This window comes from Haemaphysalis longicornis, unplaced genomic scaffold (genome assembly GCF_048455015.1).
Source record: "Haemaphysalis longicornis isolate Haplotype H1 unplaced genomic scaffold, Haemaphysalis longicornis Haplotype H1 scaffold_6, whole genome shotgun sequence".
Taxonomy (NCBI): domain Eukaryota; kingdom Metazoa; phylum Arthropoda; class Arachnida; order Ixodida; family Ixodidae; genus Haemaphysalis; species Haemaphysalis longicornis.
In genome coordinates this window covers 38,649,125-38,670,669 of record NW_027526407.1, presented here as the reverse complement: position 1 = coordinate 38,670,669, position 21,545 = coordinate 38,649,125, and the positions used below count along the sequence as shown (strand labels likewise).

Genomic DNA, 21,545 nt, shown 5'->3' with positions numbered 1-21,545 from the left:
CTCGCCATTATGTCTTTGCTACTGTTTTTACTAGCATTTTGCGAACGTCCCATTTTATGTGCCCTATCAGTGCATCGGGTCATGTCTGGAGATATATTGCAGGATATAACGACAATTTTGTTCTCTAAGCAGCTATGTCACGGTATTTTTCCAATTTATGAAGCGAGTTGTTAAGAAACTGCCTGGGGAACGCGGTTAGAATCCGAGTAGCTCTGAATGGTCCCACACTATTAACTTCGATGGCCAAAAACCGGCTAGTATGCCAGTTGCTCTCAATGGCCGCGCATCAATACATTTCGTTGAAGTTGCGCTTAAACTGGCCGAAAAATGCCCCCAACTGATTGTCAGGACACAACTGTAAAGAACCGTGAAACACCACCTCTTTCGAGGAAGGGTTGGTGAACAACTTTTATTTAGAAGTCTTCAAAATGTTGCCACAAAGCGCATTATCAACCCCATTAGGTCGTGGATGCTCTCCAGGGGCATTGCAAAGAGTACTGTCTGGTTAATGCAGAGCTGTGAACAGAAAGTGGTGAGGTATCGGTGAATCACACTCAAATGCACTTCTCTTGTTCTCCCACGCCATTTTCTAAAGCCCTTCCGCACTGGCAGAAATTACATATTTGAGAAAGCAACATGGCATATGGTGTGGTTGCGGACATTCATCCGGTGAGTACTACTTTGTCTTCGTTTTAGTGGTACTCCCTTACATCGTATAGCACACCTTCAAGCGAAGAACATAAGCTGCACTCTCCCACAACATCTTAACAATGCTAGGCTAGCTTGCAATACTACTAGAAAGCCTTCATGCACCGTCTTGTGAAATGGCCCCAAAACAATGTGACCAATATGCGTTGTTAGCGCAGCCTAGATTAGGTCCCTCGTGCCTATCAAATGGCATCATGATTGGGTTCGTCTCCTTCACAATTTCCACGCCAAAAGTACCAATGGCACAGGAACCTTAACCTAAGCTGGAACATACTCCTCTTTGAATAAACCTTATTTCCGCTGATCGTTTTAAGCCTTTCCTGAATAATCCTTGTGGACACAACAGCCAGCGCTGTTGCCAATTAGAAATTAATTTTTAAGAAAATGTGAGACGTTTTTTCTATAGGCGTTTTTTTATGCATAACATCGGTAGCTCCAATTTGCTACTTTTTTCACATCACTACAAGGCATCAATAAACCTTTAAAAATAGCGGGGACAAAAGAAGGGAGGGGGTAATATGTAAGAATATAAGAAAGGGCTGAAGGGAATCGGTCAGGTTTTCAAGAAAATGGCAAGGTCGGAGGAGGAATTTCCGCCAATACAGGTTGAAGGAGGGGAAAGCTCAAGTTGTTGCAATGCGATGTTTCTCTAGGGATGCCCATGAAACCAAATAAGGTTAAAGCCATCAGGGGCAACTGCTCGAACGACATTTTCGCAAAATGTCTGTGGTTCCAAACAAAATCCTAGCTTCTGATAAATGGTGAATGGTCGTGTTTAGACGTTTCACGACATGCACTTGATATTCTTTCTGTATATTCCAACCGTATTACACAAGGAGCGCACCCATCTTGTTAAAAGGGATGCCAAGCCGTTGTGCAATAATAAAGGGCAGAGATCAATTCATTTTTCTCAAAAGTAACCGTCCTAACCTAGCTCATTCACCGCTTAACCAATCATATTTCCTTACGTACAGCAAGGAATGAATCTGCCAAATGCGTCCAGCTCCGTACTGAACATTCAGTGCACAGAGAGATCACTATGCGATTGGCATTTATAATTTGGCTTCGCTGTATAAAACACTGCCATGAAAAAGGCTTAAAATATAGTAACGAGCCCAGCTAAATTGCACATTTTGAATATTTTAGCGAAGAAGAAACTTAACACTGTCAATAAGGTATTATTGTGCCGGTGCGATATCTTTTACCAATCAGGTTCAAACAATTGCCTCAGTTGGCACTCAGGTAGTGCCAAGTGTGTTAACTCTCCCAATTATATTATTTTGCACAAATGCACAGCGGTACATGTTCTCCTTTTTATTGCGCAGAACCGTACAGAAAAGCTTTGGTCTAGTCGATATATCTAACATATCTTGGTCCTGTCTCTCCGAAGCAGTAAACTGGAATGTAGTGGTTAATATATTGTGAAACCAAAAGTCGTGCTGCACCTGGGCGTCTGCTGACGTATCAAGGACGGCAGTTCGAACACCGCATCGTTCCAAATAGATACTCCAAATGTTGCGTTCACACCGTTATATTAGTAGTGTTGTTTGATGAAATACTGCTGGGTCCTTGGGAGCACGCGCAGCATTCCCACGAGACATTCAAAGGAATGCTGACATGACGGCGCAGTGGTGTTCTTGCAGTAATATTGTTGTTACGGCCCATACCAAATAACTATAACTGAGGAACTGTATAAATATGTGCACCTTTCATGCATGGCCATTCTTACATTTCTCCTCTATCTGCATCTCTTTCACCCATTTTTCACGCCTTTTCTTCCCCTACGATAGCTGGCCAGAACTAATACCACAAGGCCAAACTCTCTAATTTTACTTTCAGTAGAACTTCCATTTTTTATTAGTATTAGTGGGTTATCCCAAGCAAAAGAAAACCGCTTCTTTCTTATTCTGAAGCATCGTGTTTTTAACGCTGTTGATGGTTCGAGCACTAGCTATGGATGCCCAACGGCCCGACCTTGTACAACTCTTGAAAAAACCTTTTCTTTATTATTGTTTGCACATGACTGTGTCCCGTTAGGTATGCGCACACATGAGTTCCAGAATTACTGAGACCGCTGCGCTTGATGTGCTTTATGTGCAGCCTGAAGCACATGCTATCTTGGGTTATCTTCTCAAAGTGCGCTGAAATCAATGCACCTACTACGGAACAGCCTGACGAAATTCGAAAGGTATACGATTCCTCCGGTGCAATACTATGTTGCGGTGGTACATAGATGCAAAACATGAGCGGCGTCAAGATCCTACGTGTGGGAAATGTCCTGAAGAATGCAGCGTAAACGCAGCGAAGCCGTTTTGCAGCAAGCAGTTTGTTATTTTGTAAACTGGTGTGATATTTTCGAACTGAGCGATATATGCAGATCAGTTTCACAATTATGCTCTAATTTATGCTCTGCGAGACTACACGTTCGGCTGCGCGCCATGAACCAAGAACGGGGGGGTCCACCAGTGGCATGCACAAGTCTTTCTCTAAGGCAGGTGAAACCCCTCGCAAGAATATGTATAAGATACGTTAAGAAAAAATAGATGCAAACGAACGCAACAGGATGGCAAGTGTTTGCAGGCAACACCAATTACAAAAAAGTGTTTGCTTCGGTGCATTGCGGCGCTGATATGCCTAAAACGTTGGCCAATAAGCACATGTCTCCATCGTGACGCATTAACGTGGCAACGAAGCTTTGCAGTATCAAATCATGGAGCAATTTGTGATGAGAACAGCATAATAGTATAGAACAAGAAAATTATAAGGTAACTGCTTTTTGCTAAAAAGCAAAGTTAATGTGAAAGCTTCCCAAACATCAAATATAAGGATGGTGCAAAAATCGTCTCAGGATCTTTAAAGTGTCATATGTGCGATCATAGGACTCCTAAGCGGAAATTAAAATACTTGCCAATGCTCCATGGAAAGCTTCCATATACTCGTCCGTGTCATTCAATGCAGTGTAGAATAGGGAGCTCTGCACAAATAACATAAATGAAATGCACCATTAACGGCATGAAGTAGTGAGGAAGGGACTTTCATTCCGCGAAATATTTTGTACTGGCGATTAAACTTCAAATACCTTGTTGTGAAGGGCTTTTATACCGCATTTGAGGAGCTGAAAAAAAGTATGATTTGTTGGTTCATGCAATTGCGCATTATTTGGATCAACTTCAGCCACAATAGCAAGGGGAGAGGTCACTAAAACAATTACCGACTGCAGGCGACTCATCTCCAACTTCTTACGATCCGTTTCCATAACGCCCCCTTGCAGACCCACAGAAACAAACGCCTAATATATATACATAGGCTTACATGCGGGCACACGCACACAACACACGCCTATGAATATATATATAGCCAATGAGAATAGGATATGAGGGGCTCGTAATTAAGACAGAAAACAAGGGTTGGCAGTCTAGAAAACCTCAGTCAAGAATATATATATATATATATATATATATATATATATATATATATATATATATATATATATATATATATATAATATATATATATATATATATATATAAATATATATATATATATATATATATATATATATATATATATATATATATATATATATATATATATATATATATATATATATATATATATATATATATATATATATAGCAGAACAGAAAGATACGGGACGAGGGACTCTGTAAGGACATATATCAAGGTTGCAGTCGTCATTGCCAGTGCTATTCGGCTGTTTCCGAAATATTTAACAGTGCCGAATAACGTATGTTCGTCATGTTTCTTTGACACAGTAATAAATAGGCGAAAATATAAGTCGAGAAAAAATCCGCCGTTTTTCCGGGAGCGGGAGTCGAACCCACATCTCCGCATAACGCGTGCGGTGCGTTAACCAAAACGCTACCCCGTAGCGGCTCCTCTCTCGACTTTACAGGGGGGGTTTATATTTACAAGTGCTCTGAGGCCGGCCAACTAGCGCCGCCCCTCGACCACAGCGGGAGACGTAGAACGTCTTTTTTCCAGCGGCCGCCACGTAAGACGTGGTCGGAGGTCGGGGTTAGCAATTGGCATATCCGAACTGCTGGAGCCAGAGCCCTCGTAATGCATGTAGCAGAACAGAAAGATACGGGACGAGGGACTCTGTAAGGACATATATCAAGGTTGCAGTCGTCATTGCCAGTGCTATTCGGCTGTTTCCGAAATATTTAATAGTGCCGAATAACGTGTGTTCGTCATGTTTCTTTGATACAGTAATAAATAGGCGAAAATATAAGTCGAGAAAAAATCCGCCGTTTTTCCGGGAGCGGGAGTCGAACCCACATCTCCGCATAACGCGTGCGGTGCGTTAACTATATATATATATATATATATATATATATATATATATATATATATATATATATATATATATATATATATATATATATATATATATATATATATATATATATATATATATATATATATATATATATATATATATATATATATATATATATATATATATATATATATATATCGCGAATCAGGATGGTAAATCAGCTGCTGGTTGAATTAAGACGGAAATAAGGGCTGGCAGTCAATATGCCTAGGAAAGCAAAGCGTGAGGGGGTGGTAGGTTATAGAAACAGATGAGGAATTTGGTAAAACAGGAAAAAAGTGGAGTACAAATGCCCTTCTTGTGCGATCCGAAGCAACGACTTCCAGAATACGCGTCTGGTGCGATGACCACTAGGCTACCGGCGGGCTGTTTCCCTTTTGTCGGGTATGTGTGTGAAGGTATTAAGCTTCCTACACTTGCGGGTTGCAGCAATTTTCTCCACTTTCTTTCGGTCCTTCAAAATTCTTTGTTTCAATACCCTACCACCTTCTCTCCTTTGCTTTCCGAGGCATTCTTTACAGCCAACCCTTATATTTGTGAAGGGAAAAAATAACTAGGTCAATAAAAAACCAACCAAAACACACACACACGCACGCACACCCACACGCACGCACGCACGCACACACACGCACACACGCACGTACGCACACACACACACACACACACACACACACACACACACACACACACACACACACACACACACACACACGCACACACACACACACACACAGACACACTAACCACACAACTGAAATGGCACGTGTCGCCAACAGCAACATCCCTGGAACAGGCCTTTTCTGTAACTCAAAAGCAAAAAATAAAGAATAGTACGTACGGGGCACAAGCCAAGCGGTGCAAAAAAGAGAGAAAAAAATGTCTCCAATCCACGCTGGGAAGGTGGTTTGAAAGCAAAGCTTTAAACGACAGCTGCAAAAATTGCCCATGCGACGTCACTTGAATTCAAGTGACTCAAGAGATGGAAAGAGAGCTGCAGAGCCAAGAGCCACGTCAAGGTATAAGTGCTGTGCCCCAAGTTATGGCATGTAATCTGTATTTGTTGGACATAGACGCTACCGATGCTTTTAGAAAGTTTTCAGTGAGGCGACCTCGGGCTACTTTCTGTGAAGAACCCCAAAGTGGGTTGTTTGCATTGAGGTCCCCTACTGAAAGAAATAGTGAGGGTAACTGGTCTATGAGAGCCCCAAAGTCCGAGCTCAACAGCCCGTAATCAGGGTGATTGTAGGCGGAACATACCGCTATTAACCGGTTAAGTTTTATTTTGAGAACTGCGACAGCCTCAAGGACAGTGTTTCGACAGTGGCCACGCCACCCGAAGAATGTATGCAGCCACATCGTGCATTTTTCAATACCATGGAATTGGTTTGACATTTAAGTATGTTCTTGGAGTCACAGCACACTTTGCTGGTTGGAGACCAATATCTCGTGTACATCATCTAAATTTGTAGGAAGGCTCTAGCAGTTCAATTAGATTACACTGCTTTATCGATTATTTCTATTTAAGAAGAAAAGAAGTATGTCCTTATATTGTGACTTTCAGGGGCTGTGATTGTTTGTTTCTTGGATTTTCCAGTGGACTTGGACGGCGCACCTGGTTCACTGCAGTGCGATGAAGGGAGGAATGGCTCGATGTCGATATCGTCATCGGACGTCATTGGGGGTCCCGACGGATCAGGCACCTTCGTCTTTGCACCCTACTGGTTTGCTCTTCTAAGTGAAAATATTTCTCAAGAAAGTTATGCAAATACCCTGCTCCCATTTCTCACTCCAGGTTCTTACAATGTCCCGCGGCTTGTCTTCGGCTCCGCCAGCGATTTCTTCTTGCGTTTCTTCCACACAGTCGTTGTACGCAGCACAGATGACTGACACTCTCTGGGTGCAAAGAAGAAAAGGAATGGTTGGACGATAGAACTACTCAGAGTTCCAGATGCTGTTCCCGCGTATTGCTATTTGTATATTGTGTACTTTTTAGAGCAACAAAGGATTACTTTCAGCAGGCTTTCGGGTTAACAGTGTGGCCGATAGAAGAGCTCATAGAAAATAAATACCTTGAACGATTTGATTACTTCAACAATTGGATTTCATATTCAAAACGTTACCCTAAATGCACTGAGAAGCCTTGAGATTCCTTGTGGCGTGCGTAGTTTTAGTCAAAATATCCATAATCTACTCTGCATTCCAAAACTTCGTGAAGCTAATTGCACTCCTTTGATCCTACCGAATAATTGTTAAGGTGCAGTTTTTTTGCTCTATCAATGACGATACCGCTTACTACGGCTATTTTGGATCAGATTGAGGTGGCATCGCGGAGAATGTAAAGAAGGTTTACGTGCAACATCAAGCTCGAGTCCGCAGCGGGACCGGCAATAGACGAGGTCTTCATCCCGTAAAAAATCGCCGTGGCGCGCAAGCCTGGTGTTAAGCTTGTATGTCATTGCCTCAATTACCGACGCTTGACTGGACACAATTCTCCTTTCCCCGTGGCAAATATCAATTTTAAAATACTGGGCAGCCGTTGCTATTACTACCATTGAAAGTTACCGAAGATGTTCTGCAAGATATACAGCGTCTCTCCACGACCACGGTTGAGAAAGAATACTTGATGAAAAGATAATCCTAAATACTTCTTGTAAAACCAGTCTAAAATTACAGCAGGAATACCGCAGAAACGGAACAAGAATTCTTGTCGTACGACAAAACCTTGTTGTGACAACCAAAGTCCTATTGTTACGACAAGGCCATCTGTTTTTTCAAGAACCATTTCTGTCGTAACAACACAGGGAATTTTCTCAACGACAAACATTTTGTTGTCTCAACAGAACTGCCATTTACGGAAGTCTTCAAAATGGGCAATAACATTCAAACCATGTTAAACTACTGATGGAACATCAGGATCGCGACAAGACAGGGATTCGGCGCGACCTATCAATAAAATCAGGACAGGAATACCCCACGCGACAGAACATCAGAATCATGAGATGAGAAGAATACGAAAAGACGACAGTACGACACACGAAAATACAACAAACCAAACAACTTTTTCTTGCCTTTTTTCGACCGGGATGCGAGCGTATTTAAAAAAAATTATCGCAAAGGCGTCCACCGGCGGGTGCGTCATAGCCTTATCATGGTGGGAAGCGGCAAAACAAGCGAAAGCAACTGGTATTCGCAGAACGACCCCGCCAGTGCTCTTCCAGCACAAACACTGTGACGTCTCTTTCTTCTGGAAATCAGCCTGCTGACTTCTTTTCTTAGCGTGGTCAGCCATTTCGCGTGCGCCTTGTTTACGCAGGGCAACAGAAAGAAGTGCCGTGCTTGCGGCAACAGCCAAGCAGTCTATGCTTGCATTTTTGGGACTGTTCGGCGACTGGTTGTTCTCGCTCGATTCGCCGCTTTCCACCCTTATACAGCGCTGACCCACCCGCAGGTTGACGCCCCCGCGATATCCTTAAAGGGACCGTGCAACACTTTCTGCAACTTTAAAAAAAATCCTAAATGCTTGCAGAATGTAGTCACCTAACACACCTAGTACATAGATTAGGGGTCGCAAAGTACCTCAGTCAAGAATTACTGCTTCACGCCCATCAGATAAAGGGGGTTGGAAACTCCCTCATGAGATTTTTTCTTTTTCCCGGGCTCGACGTTTTTTGACGGTCCGAAATACGTCACTGATGCCATGTAGCGCCTGTCGGCAGGTTGTCCTTCAGTGGCAGCAGTGAACGCTTTTCGATAGCAACTTTAAAAATAAAGGCACCAAAACAAAGCAGAAACGGGAGGTGTATCCGGTGCGACGAACAAATCACGCAGTACCGGTCCGTGCTGGCCATAACTGTAGCTTTCGCAGTGCTTCTATACGCGAAGGAAAGGGTGAAAGCGTGCGGCCAAAATGTTTCAGGGTCCTTTTAAATAATTCCACGGTGTACGTTAAGCTGCGTGTTCCTGCTGAAGATGGCAGATGAAAAATGTAAGGTAAAGCGGAATTTATTGGATCAGATATCAGTTTATGACCCCTGCTATCATCCTTAGTTCGAGTCACCCGAATGCGTATGTTGCATGGCTGTCGTAGAAACGGGGCCTTTATTATGCCGTGTTGAGTAACGTGCCAGCAATGGGAAGTTTAGAGAGGCTCTCGCTCCACGTTTCCGCAATGTGGGGTTTGGGACGCCGTTTTGTTTTCTGTTGATCGTCGGGATAAGGGAGTACGATCACATGTAAAAGTTGTTGCGGGTGTTAAAACGGTTATGTGATAGTATGTATTAGTCAAAAAATTATAAACCTTGCGGCACTATATTTGGTGCGAAAGCATCTTTACAATTGTATTAGAAAATATTAGTTTCTTGTTTAGTATATTTTTTGATCTCAGTATCTCTGATCATGGGCGTATTTATTTTTTCTTCGGCACTTTGCCCGCAGATACCCGGTTGCATTTACAAAATATTGTCTTACACCCGTGAGGTTACTTCGTACTGGCTCACATATTTTTGAGAGGCCTTGTATTTTCAAGTACTTTTTAGAAGAATTAGGTCCTCATAATACGGAAGAGTTTTGAGTGGTATGTAATAAAACAGTATGGCTGAATATTTTGGAAAAAATAAAACGAGCCAGTACAAGTAAACCTGGCACTGAAAAGTCTTTTAGGGCACTTCTTAACAATACCAAATAAAAAAAACAGAAAATAGCGTTTGCAAATCAAATTATAAACAGCTTTTGGGAAGCATTCACTGCCAACAACGCAGTGTTGCCCTGGGTAAACTCAGCGCTTTTCCAACAAAGTACGCCCATTGAGGAGTACCAATAATGTCTCAACCAGTACCAAGGATGTCAAAGAAATGCACAAAACACAGTGTTGTCATCTTTGATCTTGGAGAAAACCATGAACATTAGGTGCTGAACGTAAAGGAGCCCTCCAACACACACGCAATAGAAACTATGAGCAGAAATTGTCGAGCGATATCATATTGCCCGCTCTTATTAGGTTGCTGGCTAATGAAAAGCCCATGCAAACCTGGAAAGAAATAATCGTTATACAATAGCCGTCAGAGTCAAAACTTTGATTGAAAGATAGGAAAGTGTGACTTCGTTTCGCTACCTAAGCTACAATTACTTTGATGGACAGTTTGAGCTTCCGGAAGTTATACTCTGACCGCAATGCTTGAAGTAGATATTGGATAATCTGAGCAGTGTCATAGGTTTTCTGAAGAAAACTAAACGAATCAGAAAAGCTTCCCGTGTGCTCGTGTATACGTCTTTGAAAAGGCTCCTAAAGAAGACTTCATAGAGACACATTGACTTCAGGAGCTCCTTTTAGCAAAGAGACTTTCCGTGTTGCCGTAGGCCTGATCTAATCTAGTACTATAGATGTGACACCAAAAATGACACCACAGTACTGCAGTCTGACCACAATAAAATGGTGTCTTGGTGTGCCTAGTGGAAAATGAGTTTAACCCTAACGAAATATTTTCGTGTACAATTTACTAACAAAAAGATAGTATCCAGCACTTATTACTTAAATCCTTCCGCAGTAGAAAAGGTAGATCAAGTTACGTATCTCGGGGTTACATTCACGGAAACACTAGATTGAACCAGTCACGTAGATTTAATCACAGCCAAGGCTTCGCACTTAATTCACTTTTTCCAAAGAAATTTTAACGACGCGCCGCAATCCCTCAAGAAAACTCTGTATACTACAAATGTGCGCCCAATGCTAGAGTATGGTTATGTTTCTTGGGACCCTTTCACTAATGTACTGAAAGAAAAGTTGGATAGGGTGCAAAAAAGGGCTGCCACGTTTGTAACAGGTAATTATGATTTTAGAATAAAGAGTTCTGAAATTCTTCAGGCCCTGTAATGGAAACCCCTTTGTGGACGACGGAAAGTTCAAAGACCTAAATTTCTTTATAATATATACCATAAAAAGACTGGAATAAATAAAGAACGCTATTTAAAGTCACCTAGTTATATTTCGGAAAGGGAAGATCACGTATATAAAATTAGAAAACATACATGTCTATTGAATGTGTTTAAATACTCTTTCTTTCAAACTCGATTAGTGACTGGAATGCGCTGGAAATACCAATATTCTCCAATTTTAATTTCCTATCAGCCATTGAAACAGCGTTTTGAGTTGATGAAATAAGCTGTATGTTTAACGTTTGCTTTGTACTTCATTTGATTGCTTATTTTGGATATGTATCATTGCTGCTTTAGCTGTGCTCCCCTGTTTTTACTTTTTTGGCAGAGCTGTGCTGTAAGTGTTTAGAGCTTTCTAGGATAATGTTATGTGTGATTTTAGTTTGGTTATAGCTTGCTGTTGGTATACCATTTAATACTGTAACCACCCTACAACAACGCCCAATGGGCGATGTAGGTACTTGTAATAAATAAATAAATAAATAAATAAATAAATAAATAAATAAATAAATAAATAAATAAATAAATAAATAAATAAATAAATGCCATCCAGGACATCCACAAGACTCGTAACGCTGACAAATTTAGGTAGAAATGTGTTAAACTAATACAAACCACCAAAATTAGAAAATTAATAAACCAAAGCACAAAACTGAACGAAGCACATAATTGTGCTCAAAGACTATTGTTACAAAAAATGGAACAATAAAAACAGGAACTCGGGCATAAACATAGCGAACGTTGCAAAACAAAAGCGTGCAGTAGTCTACAAGAATAGACGCTTTACCTTTGTCATGCTGACTCTTGAAGATAGCTTGAACAGCATTGCCATTTCTTTGCTGCATTCTCTCATGATACGACCAAAGTTTGCTCTGGCGTCCGTGAGTCTCTTAACAGTAACTGCACGAGAAAAGAGATTTACTACGTGTTAACACTTGGATTCGTCAATTTAACCGCGCATTTCGTAGAACTGAGGCTTGCTCAAAGAGTGTTCACGTTTAAATGGAAAGATAAACGTAAACGCTCTGACAATAACCTTCTCGCGATTTCCGAAACTCTTACGCCAGAAGCACAAGGAAAACAGGCGCGCTTAAAACTTCTTCATAAACACCTGCATAATTATTACCAAATTGACATTTTAAAGTCAATTCTTACGAACACGAGCTACCTGCACATACAAACACCATAGAGGAGTATAAATATAATCATAACCCGCTTAGACAGCTTTTTTTCCCGGTTGCTATCCATGAATGGAATAAGTTATACCCTCTGACGGGTAACGATAAGTCAGTATCTTTTTTCGAATTAAAAATCGAAAACTCTCCCAGCATGTTTAAACTCCAATGCTTTTTTGTGACCACGACAATCATCACGTACTTGCACTTTGTGTTCATAGTCGTGTGTGCAGTGTAGAATGTGTAACTTTTCATTCTATTTATTCTGAAAATTACCATGCACTAATACGAGGTGTATATTGCAGCATCTCCCGTGGTACAGTGTGAACTTCCCGCCAGGTACATAGTGGTGTACCTTCCCGTTTGTCCGTTAGGCGGTGCTCGAAAGCAAGGAAGAGGACGAGGAGTGCGCGCCGAACGAAAGGGAAAGAGGAAGAAGACTGTTGGACGGTTGCGGCTAGCCAGGGCTCGTTGCTTGTGGGCACAAGTTCGCCTTGTCTAATAAACCCAGTTTGCCTTTTTTATTGTAACCATCGTTACAAAATATTATATAGTATTAGGTGCTTTTGTGTGAAGTGCTTATTTACTGTAGCTGATATTTTTACTTATTGCTTGATAGTTGGCATGATGGGTGTTCTTATTATCTGCCCATTGTGCGCGCTGCTATATTCGTAGTAGAGAAACAACTATGGTAAATAAATTTGAGATAACCGCGGTAACGAACAGAATGAAATTGCAGTTTCTTTTTAAGCGAAATAAATTATTTCCTCGTGTTTATTCCACTGCTGATTAATGCTAACGTTGGCTGTACAATTATTACATTATTACGGGGAACAGGTTTGGTGGGTGTTGTAATATAAAATTGCAGCCAGTGATGCTTCAGGAACTTTTATGTCGTCAATAATCGTGTCTTTTTATAAAGTCTGCGATAGATTGTGAATGACATAAAACACATGAGTGTGAAGCCATGGATATGTGAACAACACAGAAAAGTTAAGCAGTTGTGACGGTACTCCAACCTCGTGACGGTACTCCAACTATTTATTTGGCGTAGAAGGGTGCTACACAAAGAAACGAGTTTATCGACACGACAAACAGGGCGCGTGTTGCGCGAACACATTCGAGGCAAATACGTGATCGTACCGGCTATCACATGTACTCCAGTCATCACGGAGATTTGTGTTTAGAGAGGAGACAAAAGATGGCGTTTCCTTTGAATATAACGGCTTCCCTGAAGCCACTCCAGCAGTGCCAATGCCATGTGCGTAGGTAGTTATTTGATACGGTGTCAGTGACATCACCTCTAGCACTGTGGTGCACGCGACAATTCGTAAGTCACCGTAGGAGAATAGAAAAGAACATATTGTTTTTCTGGTCCTGTAGACGATTGTTGCTACTGTTTCTGCAAAGAAATTTAGGAGCGCCACTCAAACAACTCGGGGTGAGGGGCAGTCCGAGCAGCACTGACTACTACCCCCAAGCGGAGGAAGCAAAATACCTTAACATTAATATACTACAAAGCGAAGGGCAAATAGCCCTGCCGGTAGCGTAGTGGTTATCGCACCAGACGCGTACTCTGGAGGTCGTGGGTTCGGATCCCACCCGGCGGGTATTTTTTCACTACTTTCTTTCTGAGTAAAAAATTCTTCATCTGTTTCTATGACCTACCGCATTATCCCCTTTGCTTTCCGAGGTTTTCTTGACTGCCAACCCTTATTCTGTCTTCATTCGCCAAGCCCCACTTTTCCCCTTTCTGATTCGCTACATGCATAGCGAGGGCCTCTGTTCTGGCAGTCTCGGTGCCAAAGGTAGCTTAAGAGGGTTAAACGCTGGTCGACCACTCTCGACATGTCGTAGACACTCGAGTCACGGCCCGTTGATTATAAAGAAGGTCTCCTTCGCCCCGAATAGTCCGAGTGGCGCTGGCTACCACCCCTAATTACAGGAAACAAAAAATACCTTAACATAAATACCCGAGAACGTGTTGGGGAAACCGACCCGACGGTAGCATAGTGGTTATCGCGCCAGGCCGGTATTCTGGAGGCCGTGGGTTAGGATCCCACCCGGCGGGCATTTTTTCACCACTTTCTTTTCGACTATAAATTACCCCATCTTCCCGAGGGGAAAGCTGAGCAGGATGCGGAGCATCGCGGGGTTCACCTACATTTCCCCCAAACCCAACTACTAACACAACGGAACGCAACGGAACCCCCGATGGGAATGTCGACGTTGTTGACGTTTAGAAACGGCTTTTCGTTCTCTAAGGTTCGGTTCCGCCGCTCGCTTCGTACGTTTGCCTTCCACTTCACGTTGTCGAAGTTCCGGTACCGCCGCTCGTCGTTCTCGAACTGACGCTGCTTGACGTTGCCGAAACTCAGGATCCACTGCTCGACGTTGACGCTTCGAAGCTGCTTCGCGCTGATGATGTTCTGGGTCCGCGCTCGCTTCAAGCCTTTGCGTTCAGCGTCGCGTTCCCTTCGCTTCGCAGCTTTGTCTTGAGTGGACGTAACGTTGCTATTAGTGTTTGGGCTGATGCTGACGCGTGCTTGCGTCAGCCCACTCACTGCTCACTGACGGGACTGTTGCTTCCATCCCACTTCATCGGGAGGATCACCGGAGTCAACCGAAGCAAGCGCTGCACTGAACGTGCGCAGCACTCTACCCGCTTTATATTCACACTTGAAGGAGAGGAGACTAGAGGAGGAGAGTAGCGCATGTGCCGCGAGAGCAGAAGAGAGAACGCAGGAGACACCCAAATAAGTGGTAGGAGAGAAGTGAAGAGAGTAACGCGCAGCTGTTGGAGAGCAGGAAGGAGGAGAGTTGCGCATGCGTAGTTAGTGTAAGTGCGGACTCCGACGCCACGGGACATACCTCCGAGCAAGAGATGCTCCGCATCTAAAAAATTCTTCATCTGCTTCTATGAACTACCGCATTATCCCCTTTGCTTTCCGAGGTTTCCTTGACTGCCATCCCATATATATATATATATATATATATATATATATAAAATCCAGGGAGTAGTAGAACTTCGAAGATGGTAGAGAACACAAAAGAAGAAAAACTTCGAACAAGGTAAAAGCACGATTGTGGCCTACGTTTCAGCAAAGAGAACTTGCTTTCCTCAGGGCAATCTCTCGCCTGGCAGGCAGGGTTTATATAGGGGTAGGACCCCAGGTGAAAGGAGAGGGAAAGATGGAAGGGAAATTGAGCAAGCTGATTGGTTTCGGAGTGTGTCGGGGGAGAGATTGAGGGGCCAGGAAGGTTGTCTAGTTTAAGCCGCGAAGTAGGTCACACGGAAGTCAGCTGGTGGTTGATATTCGTGGAATTTTTGGACAGAAAGGATGAGAGGGTGCTTATTGACCCGCCGCGGGGTATAGGAAAAGGATCTCAGAACCGCCGGAAGCAGACCAGGCGGTGAGGGTGGGGTCCTTATCAGAAACTATCTGCAAGCCTCAGGTCAAAAGAAAAGATAGAGACGGGGGAAAACTCACTAGGTCAAGAAAAAAATAAAAAAAAGAAAAAAACAGGGAGGGAAACCACATAAACCCACACACAAAAGAAAAAGCAATGGCCCAGCAACTGAAATGGCACGTGTCACCCACGGCAACATTCCTGGTACAGGCCTGTCCTGAAACTCAAAAACGAAAAGATAAAGTTAGAGTGACGTACGGGCCACAAGACCACGCGGAGTAAAAAAAAAAGAAATTAAATAAATAAATTGAATTCCAAAAGCAAAGGTTGGAGGCATGAGGGCGAGTATTAAGCTAGACACTAAGGAATGAAAAAAAAAGAAAAAGAAATTAGGTGACCAGGTACAGAGCAGAGTGAACGGTCATAGTCTTTGGATGAGGTATATGCACGAAAATGCCTAATCCTGTATTCCTGTATATATATATATATATATACAGGAATCCTGTATATATATACTGTAATCCTGTATATATATATATATATATATATATATATATATATATATATATATATATATATATATATATATATATATATATATATATATATATATATATATATAAATCTAGAGAAAGATAAACTCACAAAGCGCGCAGAAATAGTATAAGTAAAGAGTCGGATACACAGCAAGAACAATAACAAACAATGTTTACTTACGTAGCGGCAATGGGACTTGCCTTCATCAGAGTAAAGTTACATGATTATGGTAACTTTGTAACTCTACTTTGTAACTTTGTAACTTTGTAATCATGTAACTTTACTCTGATGAAGGCAAGTCCCATTGCCGCTACGTAAGTAAACATTGTTTGTTATTGTTCTTGCTGTGTATCCGACTCTTAACTTATACTATATATATATATATATATATATATATATATATATATATATATATATATATATATATATATATATATATATATATATATATATATATATATAAAAATATATATATATATATTGGGAAGGCGGCGAAAACCGAAAACCAGAACACGGAAGCCTAACAGACGAAAGCTGTTGATTTCAAAACCCCAGGCCATCCTGCCTAAAAGACGTGCAATCATTTCTTGGCGTTGCCTTGAGGTCACGTAAATTCGTCCCTCTTTTCGCTTATACTGCTGCCCCCTTACAGAACTGACAAAGAAAGACGCGAGATTTGTTTGGGGTGCTGCTCAACAAGAAGCATTTAGAATGCTCAGAGTAGCTCACCCGTTGCCCGGTGCTAAGCCATTTTCAAGAAGTCTGGGGGACAGAAGTGCACCCCAATGCCAGCCAGGTTGGCCTCAGGTCTGTGGTTATGCAGCGCGATACAACCGGCAAGGAACGCATTGTGGTGTACGCTAGCCGGAAGCTGTCCGATACCGAGTTGCATAACCACTAGAATGAATTGGAGTGCCTCGCCGTTGTCTGGAGCGTCGACGACAAGTTATGGCATTACTTGTTCGGCCGCGAGTTCACGGTGGTGATGGAGAACGCCGCAATGACGGGGATGTTCATCAAGCGCCATCTCAAGCACACGTTCGCCAGGTGGACCATTACTCTGAAAGGGTACACGTACCCCCAACGCCATCGCCCAGGGGCACTGAACCAGCTCGCTGACGCGCTCTCACGTCACCCCACTGGTGAATGCTCGCAGTCTCGCCGTGGGGACAGTTGGATCCTATTTGCGCAGGAAGACGTTAGTAATCACGGCGTGGCGATCCCGACCTGGCCTTGATGACTGGTGTTCTGAGCACCTCGTCAGGAAACCCTAACATCGTTCTTCGCAACGGAACACTATATCGCTGCGTGCGGTCCAAAAGTCGCACTGAGGAACGCCACGTCATTGCTATCCCTGCGGTGTTGAGGGGTGAGATTTCGCGCGCTGTTCATGACTCCCCCGAGGGCGGACACATCAGCCAGCGTGAACTCTCCAGAAAGTTCAGGAGCGCTTTTGGTGGCCGAAGATGCACAGACAAATTCGCTCTTAAGTAGCCAGTTCTGAAGTGTGCCAGGGATACAATGGAATTCCGGGAAGCCAGCCAGGCTTACTCAGCCCTATCACGCCTCCAGAGGTAGTATACAACACCATTGGCATAGATCACATGGGGACTTTGACAACCACGGCAGATTGAAACCACTATATCATTGTCGCAGTGGACTACCTCTCAAAATACGTCGAGGTAGCCGCTGTGCCCTCCCTAGCTGCAGGTCACGTGATGAAATTCCTGAAAACGGATTTTCAATGGAGACATGGAATGCCCAAAAAGCTAAAATCAGACCGCTCAGCGACTTTCCGCAGCCGCCAGCTGGCTCTTTTCTTCGCGGAGCGGAAGTCGAACACCATTTTGGGTCCTCCTACCACCCCTAGGCTAACGGCCTTACAGAAAGAACTAACCAGCCAATTCAAACACGACTGGCACGGTACGTGGAGACCCGAAAAGCAGGGGAAGCCGACTGGGACAGGCACGTTCAGTACGCTGCTTACTCGGTCAACACGTCCTTCCAATCTTCCACGGGAAATCCCCGTACGAAGTCCTTTACGGGCAAATTCCGAAGTTGGACGTCGCAGCCAGTTTGGACACTCCCGTCAATATCGGCCGACCTGTCGATCGGCAGGTGGTGTGCCGCAATATCAGAACAGAAGCACGGAGGAACGCTGTAGATGTGCAGAGGACCCAGAAGAAATACTACGATCGCCGACATCGATCGTAGACTACTCGTCTCTTCCCAAACCCCTCCTGAACCACTCTCGTCCCAACCACCTGAATCCCCAAACCCCTCCAGCCCACCCGCTTCACCAGGTTCCTTTCAAGCCCTCCCACAACATTCTATAGCACCCCATCACCTTCTTCAACCCTGCCCTCAAACACTCCTCCGAAAACAACCCCTACTTCCCACTCCTGCCATGCCAACGCGAAATCTCCAAAACAACCCCACCCACTCCAACCAACCCGCTTTTCGACTCACCTCCCTGCCTCCCAAAGAACCCCCTCCCAACCGTTTGGCCTTTGAGCCACCACCAACTGTTCAAACCTTTCCTGCTGCCCAACCCTCACGTTACCAACACCTTGTACCTGCACCAACGCAAAACCCCACAGCCCAACCCACTCCTTCGAACACCTACGCAAACAAACTCAAACATCATAAACAATCCCAAAAGCAACCCCAGACTCCCAGACCAAGGACAGCATTGATTATCAATGCAACCAGCCAGAAAAGTGTAAACACAAACACCATAGCGAACTTTCTGACCACAAACATCAACCCACAACAACTGGGGTTAGTAGATGAAGGCCTTAGGGTTACCAACAGCACGGTGGTGGTTTCATCCTCAAGCATGGATGGAATTCCTCGCCTTAAACAATCCATCGAGCAAGACCCGCGGGCACAAGGCTACGCATGCACATCCTGGCCCCCAAAAAACCGATGTTTCGAATCGTTGGCGTTGCGGTTGGGCTCCCCGCAGCCGACATCAGAAACTACATTCTCACACAAAACACTCGCCTTCAAGGAACACCGCAAGACGCTGACATCACCTCTTCCATGAGTGAAACTTAAGCGCAAAATTTTTTTTACAGGGACGAGAAAGGGAACGGCACAGGCGCATACTATTAACTGGAAGTTTTATTGAAAACGAAAACACATTTATACCACCCCCAAACCGAACAACCCAGCACGTGTGCCCTTCGCACATGCGTACGGCTGTACAAGAGAACAACCGCCCCATTCCCTTCCCGTTTCTCTTCTCCTTTCCCTCATCCTCCACCTCCTCTCCTTGAGAAGTTGCACTTCTTTATCTAAAATACACAGCGACGGGTGACTTATACAATCGGAACCCTTAATCCGGATATGGAAGGCTTCTACAATTTCCCTGGTGGCACGGTCTCTGTGCTTAAAAACAACTTACGTGTTTGTGAAGCGTGGCTGACAACCGCATTTAGAACAGTTCAGCGCCAGTTCAACGCCATATGATATCGAAACTTTTTCGCTCGTTATTCTGACAACAAATAAATCTCATAATTCACATCTACGAGTTGGAAAACTTACGCATATCGAGCGGACGACAAGCCAAGGATGCTGCAATCACACATAGGGTGACTGAACACCGGAGATTCCACACCTCAACCATAAATCTTCTCGCGATCTTGGTAGCACGCTGCATTGTACGTCTCTTTGTGTCGAGTGCCCAAGGCTGCGATTAAGGAACGGTACAGGCTGCCGGAAAGTGTCGGCTTTTAAGAGTAAATGAAACTGTATAAATTAAGAAATAAAAATACCCGAAGAACGAGCCAAACTGCGTTGGTTCAGGTGTGCTATCGAAGAGATCTCGTTCGGCGTGTGCACACAGAATAAGGCAAAAATATTAAACGGCGATTAAACGAGCGAAGTTCAAAAATCATGCACGTTTCCATCAAACGACGACGACAGTAGGAGGAGAAGCTTTTTCGTGACGGATTCTTTGATTGTAGTCTAAGTTTTCCAAACCGCTTCGACCTTGTCGAAATGGAGCAATCGGATAAACGACGGATTCATGACGCGAGTGACCCAGCTTCAATACAGGCCACGGGAGGCGTTTATTTCTTTCCCTTCGGTTGTTTCACATCACAAACGCCATCAATGTGAACGAGAATCCTTCATTTGAAAATCAGTGCTCTACACTGTAAAACAGGTGAAAGCATAATTGTAAGAATAAAGTAAAAGAAGCTCCTGGCGTGTAGCCTATACGGAATTCCTTGAGCAGGCTTACCAGAAGAACAAAGTGTTTTGGTAGGTGCTCTCGGCGTAGCAAATCAACACTACCCCCCAAAGCAATAGCCTTGCAAGGGGAGGATGGAGCATCGCAAAGAAAGTGTCCTTTGTTTGAACCTGTATAAAGTTTTGGTATTTAGGGTCGAAAGGCGCGCTGAAATGGTTTAAAAACTTTGCCTGCAAAGCGCCTGGTGTGAAATTATTCGGGGCCATGAAATCAGCTTTCATTACACAGGCACTCAAATGCTTATGATTTTCTATAGGATTTCGCGCTTACCGTAAAATTGCATAATAATGCACGTATTGCATTGTGAAGGCGGTACGGGGCTGACGAAGAAACATTACTGAGTGCCGAGACAGGTCACTGCGTGATAGCACAATTCTCATCATCGGGATTGTGGGAAGAGAGGGATGGAGAGTATAACGGAGCCTAGAGGGGTGGAGCGAGCAGAACAAAGGATTAGTCAGAATGATATGTCTGCATTCATTTACTAACAAGTTTGACATAACCAGTTAGCGTTCAGTGCTCATTCCTTTAAAAAGTACTATGGCACTTTGTCAAATTAGTATGCCTTTGTTAAATTGCTAGGCAACAGTTTGGAGGTAACCTAACCAACAAATAACCGATCGTAATGAGAGAATTATAGGCGGCCACTTATAGCGTTGTTTGATGAAGTGTTTATTTATGCTTTGTTATTTTTTTTTGGATACAGATAGTTGAGCACTATGCCCAGGGCTTCAGGCGACCCCGTTTTTGAAGCTCGGACTGTTCATAAGTGGGCAGTAAGAGCCGCCTCTTTTGTTGACCCAGCTTGCATGTGAAGCGGAGCTTCATTCCGCTTGCCAGATAGAAACAAACGTCGTTTCTTTGACGTCCCTTTTAGGACCTGCAAGAAAGCGCATTTTTATATGGAGAAATGGTGTGCCTTAATTCTGGACCTCTTGAAAATACAAAGTGGGTACAACAAACATAATCAGACGTCCACGGTGGAAGGGGCGATATTCTTGAACCATCACTGCGAGTCGGCCTAGTTGGAACTGACTCATTTTGAAGGTTTAGGGCACAGAAACGGGGATGGCGGGGGGGGGGGGGGGGGGACAGAAACGCTTGTCCGCCATGTGTTCCATTCTTTCTCGCCGTTTCTGTGCGCTAAACCTTCAAAATGAAG

At 43.6% G+C, this 21,545-nt stretch overlaps 1 protein-coding gene and 1 non-coding gene across 2 annotated transcripts; one reads left to right on the top strand and one right to left on the bottom strand.

Annotated features, from left to right (window-relative positions):
• Positions 1-423: 423 nt before the first annotated feature.
• LOC144142977 (uncharacterized) lies at positions 424-19,803 on the bottom strand. The gene is made up of 6 exons (XM_077674802.1): positions 19,675-19,803; positions 11,790-11,902; positions 6,872-6,964; positions 3,788-3,823; positions 3,617-3,682; positions 424-516 (listed from the first exon to the last, which is right to left on the bottom strand). Exons 1-6 carry the CDS (start codon positions 19,787-19,789, stop codon positions 424-426), a joined length of 516 nt encoding a protein of 171 aa, XP_077530928.1. The 5' UTR covers positions 19,790-19,803.
• On the top strand, positions 13,715-13,787 carry Trnat-cgu (transfer RNA threonine (anticodon CGU)). Its single transcript has one exon. It is a non-coding gene; the product is annotated as a tRNA-Thr (tRNA).
• Positions 19,804-21,545: the final 1,742 nt, after the last annotated feature.

Bases quoted from the DNA above. Each gene is read 5' to 3' on its own strand.
- LOC144142977 (XM_077674802.1), bottom strand. From the start codon at position 19,789: ATGCAGCGTGCTACCAAGATCGCGAGAAGATTTATGGTTGAGGTGTGG. The intron at 6,965-11,789 runs GTAAAGCGTCTA...CTTTGCACCCAG, and splicing joins CAAGAGTCAGCATGACAAAG to AGAGTGTCAGTCATCTGTGC. The intron at 3,683-3,787 runs GTATTTGAAGTT...TTATTTGTGCAG, and splicing joins TAAAAGCCCTTCACAACAAG to AGCTCCCTATTCTACACTGC.